The sequence below is a fragment of the Alexandromys fortis genome, unplaced genomic scaffold, assembly GCF_014885135.2.
Source record: "Alexandromys fortis isolate MF-2015 unplaced genomic scaffold, M_Fortis_MF-2015_v1.1 scaffold_71, whole genome shotgun sequence".
NCBI lineage: Eukaryota > Metazoa > Chordata > Mammalia > Rodentia > Cricetidae > Alexandromys > Alexandromys fortis.
Window position 1 is genome coordinate 1,503,969 of NW_026067954.1, and position 7,965 is coordinate 1,511,933.

General features: G+C 38.6%; 1 protein-coding gene across 1 annotated transcript; it reads right to left on the reverse strand.

Annotated features, from left to right (window-relative positions):
• Positions 1-4,380: 4,380 nt before the first annotated feature.
• LOC126507377 (nascent polypeptide-associated complex subunit alpha-like) lies at positions 4,381-5,217 on the reverse strand. Its single transcript, XM_050151739.1, has one exon. It carries the CDS (start codon positions 5,144-5,146, stop codon positions 4,505-4,507), a length of 642 nt encoding a protein of 213 aa, XP_050007696.1. The 5' UTR covers positions 5,147-5,217; the 3' UTR covers positions 4,381-4,504.
• Between the last annotated feature and the right edge of the window lie 2,748 nt (positions 5,218-7,965).

The window sequence follows — 7,965 nt, forward strand, 5'->3', positions numbered from 1 at the left end:
AGTACACAAGATAGCTTTGTTTATCGACACAGATATGTAGTAAGATATAAAGTCTTTGATGAGAACAAAGGAACTTCAAGGTGAGAGTTCTTTCTGGAAAAAAGTGAGGAGGAGCAGGATGGTGAAGAGAAGCTTCCAGTGCACTGTTTCTCTTTAATTTGTATAAAGAAATATCTGAGGCGAGTCTTATAAAATATTACCCATTAAGTCTACATGATAGATAGATGGCATATCACTCTCTGTACCTTCCCGTATGGTTGGCATTGTAGTGCATTCTTTTTATTAAATTATTACATTTAAAACGAGAGGGGTATAACCTGATTCTAGCTTGAAAAATAACAACGCAAGCAGAAAGTAATTTCAGCAGCACTGTGGAAGACGAGCTGAGAATACCAAACTGAATCACTGAGGGAGGATGCAGAGACACCCTCTTTCTGCCCCCACAGCAAGTGCTCATGGGATTTCCCTATGTAAAAGGCACTGTAATGGACCTTGTAGTAAAGGCAAGCACATGTAAAACAATCCAGGAAAACAAAAATAAATTATAATCTGGATGAACTATCTTAAAAAGTAATTATTCACTAAATATTCACTTGTGTGTCTGTCTGCTGGCTGCATTTCAAGCCCCAAGGAAGATATCCCCATAGAGGAACACAGAACTTATCAACAGTGATTAAGTTCTTAAGTTGGGTCTCAAAAGGCCTATTTGCTCCAAAACATAAAATTATTGAATTCCAAAGTTGGAGAGGATTAGGATGTAATTGAAATTCTGCACATCGGCCATGAGAAATGGTAGAAAAGAGCATGTTTTGAGACTGGTAATGAAACGGCACAGAAAGACAGTAGAATTGAATAAGAAATGCCTTAATTATTTTTTCCATTATCTTGAACGCTGGCATTCGAGGAAAAGGAGAACTAATTAAGGAAGTTAGCAATAGAAGCTTAGCAGGGCACTCTGGGCTGGAGCGATGGTGCAGGCATCCTGGGGACTTCTGCAGTAGACTCCTCTGGGCTGGAGCGATGGCGGGGACATCCTGGGGACTTCTGTAGTAGACGCCTCTGACTCTTTCATCACTGAGTTCCTACATTTAGTTTTAGACAAACAGTTTTTATTTCACATACTAGATATCAAGCCATTTCCGGCAATCTTTGATCCATTTAACCAGCATAACTCATGACTCACTGGAGTAAGAACTAGAAAAGACGTGCCTCGGTTAGACAGATTTTCTTGCGGGACTAAGCTAAGCTCTGAATAGGTCAGCACAAACCAAGTGCATCGTGGGTCTCTAGCAATACTCACCACAAGAACCAGAGACTAACAAACCCCACCAGAACCAGGCATGAGAAATCTTTCGGATGGTTGACTCAGGAAGTCTGAGTGAGTCCTAAAATAATACAGATGATTAAAGTAGCTCCTGCTTGCCTCTCTCGGGGGTTTCAGGTGGACTCCTGTTGCTGAAGACAATGAGGACACAAGACTTGCATGATTCAGGTCAGATCTGACCTGAAAGCTTTGTTCCTGTGGTCGAGCTTTCATGAAAGACGCCAAGGGAGGGAAGAAATGAATAGCCCTCCTCAGCTGTGACACCAGGAAACACAGCTGCATCCCACTATTACCCTGCCAAGCTCTAGCTCCTTTATGGTCTCCTGGTTTCTGTGTTTACTCCACCTTGTAGTATGCGCGGATCTGAGGACTCATCTAGGAACGTCAGATGAGAGAACAGGTGGCATTTCTCGTTCTGATTCTGCGTTCCCTCACTCAATACAACCGTTTACCGGCAAACCGCATTGTTTCATTTTCCTTCGCAACTGAATGGTGTTCCATTGTGTATTTGCACCAGATTTTCATCATTGACTGAGCAGGTGAAGGACATTAGGTTGTTTCTATTTCCTAGCTATCATCATTGCAAATAGAGCAGCTACGAACATGGCTAAGCCAGTGTCTATGGAGGAGGAAGTCAAGTCTTCGGGCACTTGCCAAGTGGTATAACTGAGTCATACAGTAGATCTGTTGTTAGTGTTTTGAGGGGTCTCCATGATGATTTCCAGAGTGGCTGCACCAGTGCGCAGTCTCAGAAGTTAATGAGGTGCCCCTCCCTTCATGACCTCGCCCGTGATCTCAGCTCTTTCACTGAAAAGCCCCTCCTATTGGTGTGCGATGTAATCTCAAGGTGGTTTCAATTTGCTTTTCTCTAATTATGCCAAGAATTATGAAAAAAAAAATATGTAATAAATTAAATCTTAGCCACTTTTATCTCTTCTTTTGGAAACTTTCTGTGTTTAGATCTGTAGGTCCCTTTTTAGTTGGGTCATTTCTTTCCTCGGTGCTTTGTTGTTTTTTGTTTTGATTTGTTTTGTTTTGTTTTTAATTCTTAGGTACGTGTTGGGTGGCAATTCTTTGTTTTTGTATATCTAGGAAAGATTTTCTCCCATTCTGTGGTATTTTGGGGGTGGCAGTTCTTTATTTTGGTATATCTAGGAAAGATTTTTCTCTCATTCTGTGGGTTTCTTCATTTGATTGATTTCCATAGCTGCACAGAAGGTTTTTAGTAAGGTTCTCATTGCCAATCATTTGCCTTAATTCCGGGGCAATGGAGTCCTACTCAGAAAGTTCTTTCCTACACAACTACCTCGTAGGGTGCTACATGTCCTCTACCTCTAGCAGTGTGGAGGAATGAAAATGGCCTCCATAGGCTCATAGATTTCAACGTCTAGTCCCTAGTCGGTAGACACTTTAGAGAAGGATTAGGAGGTGTGGCCTTCTTGGAGGAAGTGTGTCACTGGAGGGTGGACTATGAGGTTTCAAAAATCTCACAACAGGCCCAAGTTCTCTCTCTTTCTCTCTCTCCCTCCCTCTTCTCCCTTTTCAATTAAATGTGTTCTTTTATATGAGTACTCTTTTTTATTGGTTTTTATTGATTTTATTGAGCTCTCCATGTTTCTCTGCTCCCCTCCCCTCTGCAACCTTCCCCCAAAGTCCCCATGCTCCCGATTAACTCAGGAGATCTTGTCCTTTTTTACTTCCCCTGTAGATTAGATCTATGTAAGTCTCTCTTAGTGTCCTCATTGTTGTATAAGAGTAATCTTAATCATGGTATCTCTTCACAGAAATAGAAAATGACTAAGACAAAGAATTTTAATGTTTCAAACTGAGATATTTGATCCATTTAAATATAATTTTTGCACAGGATGATAGACATGAATTCAATTTCATTTTTCTGCCTGTAAACATCCACTTCCCCAGTATCATTGATTGAAGATGTTGTCTTTTCTCCAGTGTACATTTTTTTTTACCTTTTTGTCAACCAGCTTGTTGCTGTAGTTATGAGCATGCATGTTTGGGTCTCCTACTGTATTCCATTGGTCTACATGTACATATTTGTACCAGTGCTGTATTGTTTTTGATATCATAACTTTATACTATATTTTAAAATATGGACTATCAATTCCTCCAGTTTTACTCTTCTTGCTCATGATTACTTTGGATATCTGAGGTCTCTTATGATTCCATATGAATTTTAGGATTTTTTTCTATTTCTGTTAAGAATGTTGTAGATATTTTGATGGGATCACATTGATTTATAACTTGCTTTTGATGAGGTGGTCATTTTCACAATATTAATTTTACCAACCCATGAACACAGGATGCCTTCCCACTTGATAGTGTCTTTCTTAACCTTTTTCTTCATATCTGATGTTTTCATTAGATAAGTCTTTTTATTTCCTTGGTTAGACTTATTCCAAGATATTTTATTGTCTTTGATTTTATTATAAATGGGCTTGTGTTCATGCTCTCCTTAGGAAAACTGTAGGTTTTTGTAAGTTGATTTTTTTTTGCCACCATACTGAAATTTTTGATTGTTTCTAGAAGTTTTCCAGTGGAATTTTTGGCATCTCTAGTTTATAATAATATCATGTATCTGCCAATAAGGATAAATTTACTTATTTCTTACTTGTATTCCATTAATACCTTATTGCTCTGGCTATTGCTTTCAGCACTATATTGAAATGGAATAGGCAGACCAGTGTTGTTCCTGATTTTAATGGAACAAGTTTTTTCTCCATTTAGGATAAATTTGGGTGTTGGTTTCTTGTACATAGCCTTTATGTTGAGGTATTTTTCCTCCAGTCCTATTCCCCTAGGACTTTTCTCATGAAAGCATGTTGGATTTTGTCAGACTTTTTCTGCATCTATTGAGATGATCACATGATATTTAAGTTCATATATGTAAATTATCATATTTATTGACTTATATATGTTGAATCCACTCTGCTTTTCTGGAATAAAGTCAACATGATTATAATGGATGATCTTCGTGTTATGTATTTGCATTTGATTTGTTGGTATGTTATTGAGTTTTTTTTTTTTTACTGAGTTCATCCAACAAGAAGCCATAACTTTATTAGTGATAGAAACAGTACAAATTTCAAACCAAGCTGCAGTTCCACCTTTGAAACACCAAAATGGGGGGAGGGGATGGGGAGTGTCCTCTCCGTCAAATAGTTACATTGTTAATTCCATAATAGCATTTACAATATCATTACTGTTGTTTTTCAGGGCTCGGACTGCCTTTGCTCTGGACACATTCGCCTGTGACATGACCAATTCTATGTCCTTAACTTCCACACCTGTCTCATCAACCTCTTCCTCCTCACTCTCTTCTTGTACTGTCGGAGTCTGAGTATTTTCTTGAATGTTTGAAACGGCTTCACCTTGAACTTTGAACTTCTCAGCAGCTGCTAACTGTGCTTGCTCAGACAAATCTTCAATCTTGGCTTCTCCAAATACGATGTAGGTGTCTGAAGCCGGGCTCTTGTAGACGTCTGGTTTGGTGATGACGAAGAGGATATTTTTAGATTTCCGGATAGTGACTCTAGTAACCCCTGTAACCTGCCGAAGCTTGGACATAGCCTTCCGTGCTTTCTTTTCACTGCGGCTCTGCTTTGCTTTACTGACTGGTTCTTCATCAATTTCAGCTGTTGCCGCCAGCTGGGCTTGTTGTGTGGCTGTCTGTGTGGAGTCTTGTTCCTCGAGCTCTGGTACTGATTCATGGCTGTCAGATTCTGTTCCCGACCCTGTCTCAGCCTGGGGCTGTGGCAGCTCCTGCTCTGTGGCAGGGACGGTTTCTGTGGCTTCGCCAGGCATTTTGTGCGGAGGACGCGGAACCAAGATGGCGGCGGAAAGAGAGCGAGCGAGAGCTGTTATTGAGTTTTTATCCTCTGTATGTTCATCAGGGATATTGGTCTGTAGTTTTGTTGTTGTTGTTCTTGTTGTTGTTGCTGTTGTTGTTGTTGGTGGTGGTGGTGGTGGTGGTGGTGGTGGTGGTGGTGGTGGTGGTGGTAGTGATGGTATCTTTACCTGGTTTGAAAGTAATGGTAGCTTCAGAGAACAAGTTTTGGGATGACCCTTCCGTTCTTATTTTTTGAAGAGTTTAAGAAGGTTTGAAATATCTGTATTTTTAGTCCATTCATTTCTGCTTTGATTTTTATAATTTCTTGCCTTTCACTAGGTTGGGTTTTGATTTGTTCCTGTTTTTCCAAATTCTTGAGTCACGTCATTAAGTCATTTATTGGTGTTCTTTCTTAAGGGTCTAAGAGGTACTTAGGGCTATAAAATTCCCTTTTTAGACTTGTGTTAACGTGTCCCAGGGGTTTTGTTGATTTGTATTTTTACTTAATTCCAGGAATACTTTGATTTCTTCTTTAATCCATTTATCATTCAGTAATGAGTTGTTTGATCTCCATGAGTTTACTTTTACCCGAGTTTTGTTTGTGATTAATTTTAAGTTTTATTTCATAATTGTCAAATAGGATATGTGGGATTATTTCAGTCTTTCTATATTTGTTTGAATTTGTGTTCCAGTATGTGGTCAGTTTTAGAGAAGCTGAGTAGAAAGAATATTCATTGGTATTTGGATGAAATATTCTGTAGATATCTGCTAGATACATTTGATGTAAGATGTCATTTAATTCTGAGATTTGTCTGTTTTGTCATCAGATGACCTATTTATTGGAGAAAGTGGAGTGTTGAAGCTGCTTGCTGTTATTAGGTTTGTGTTCATTTCTGTTTTTAATTCCATTAGTATGATTTTTATAAAATTAAGTGCACCAGTTTTGGTGCGTATCTGTTAAGTGTTGTGATATTTTCCTTATTAATTGGTTCCTTGAATAGAATGAAGTACTCTTTGTCTTTTCTGATTAGTTTTAATTTGAAAAGTGTCTTGTTAACTATTAGAATCTCAATGCCTGCTTGATTCTTGATCCAACCTGCTTGGAATACTTTTCTCCAGCCTTTATGGTGGTGCCTACTTTTAAAGATGAGCTGAGTTTCTTCTAAACAGTAGACAGACAAATTTTGTTTCTCAATCCATTCAACTAGCTAGACTCTGTCTTTTGATCACAGAGTTGAGATCTTTATAGAGTATGACTAAAAAGTGACTGTAGATTGGAATCATTTTGTTGTTTTTTGTTGTTTTGTGTTCTTAGTTATGGGTTATTTTTCATTAAATTCTGGCTTCATTTGTTTTCTTTCAAGGGTCTCATGGCTGTACCTATTTCTCTCTTCAACTGAAAGTATTGCTTCAGCGTTCTGCTTAGCATTTTGTTGTTGTCGTTGTTGCTCAGCATTTTGTTGTTATGGTTGTTGTAGAACGTGAATTTTTTAGGTTGCTTGGATCATAGAAAGTTTTACTTTCTCTTTCAACTATGGCAGATAATTTTGCAGGATACACTTGGAAGTCATGGTCATTTAGAGCTTAGAGTTTATTACCCTAGGCTCTTCTGGTTTTCAGAGTTTCCATTGAGAAATCAGGTACTTTTCTGATGGATTTTTCCTTGTTCGTGACTTACATTTGTTTTCCTGCAGCACTCATTCTTAGTCCTGAGTATTTAGTGTTTTGACTATGCTATGCCATGGGATGTTTCTCTTTTCATATTTCTAGTTAGGGTTCCATGTGCCGCCTATATTTGTATGTGTGCGTCTTTCCTTAGTTGGAGGAAGTTTTTTTTTTCTTGTAAAAGATCTAGTCTAAGACCATTGACCTGGGATTCTTCTCCCTCCTCTACGTCTAGTTTGAAGATTTGGTTTTTTGATGGCATCCCACCCTTCCTTCATACTCCTTTCCTATGTTCTTTCTTTCTTCCTTCCTTTCTCCCTGTTCTTATTTCATCTAGATCCTTTAGCTTATCCATGAATGTTGATATTGTATCTTCTGCTCCACTCTTTTTACTTGTAAAGCTTTCCCTCAAGTTTTCTATTTGAGATTTTCATTTCCATCTCATTTTAGCTTCTGTTCTCTTTGGTGTTTCTCTCACTGAATTCGACTTTAAAAAACTGAATAACTTCGTGACTTTATCCAGCTATCTATTTGTATTTCCTTGGACATCACTCAAGCATTTACTGTCATCCTGCTCGAGTTCAATGAAATGTTTGCCCATGTCCTCTTTAAACTTCTTGAATGATTTTACAAAGGTTATGATTGACTATTCCTTTAAATTCTGTTTCCTGGCATTCACCTAGATAGTTCTGTTAAAGAATACTTGTGTAGGACTTGTATAGGATGGAGATATGCTGTTTTGACCATTCATATTGTTTGTGCTTTTTGTGATTTGAAGGGGACATGTGGACTTTTTTCTTTGGTTGTGTGACTGATGTGATAATTCGTCCTTCCTCAGACTGGGCCAGTGCAGAAGATGCACAACCTAAGCTAGAGCAGGCAAAGAGATAAATAAGTTATTTAACTCGACCAGGGAAGGATGACCCCCAAACCACGGGTCTATAGCTGGGCTAGGCAAAGGGAATTGGTGAATAAATCGTTTTCATGGCCCCAGGTCCAGAGCTAGGCTGGTAGGTTTGCAAATTGGGAAGGGCAGGTTGAACAATTGATTTTTCAATGTAAATTTCACTGCAAGAAGAGTGATGCTTGGGCGTGCGAAATGGCTTCAAGAAAGACAAAACATGGGGTA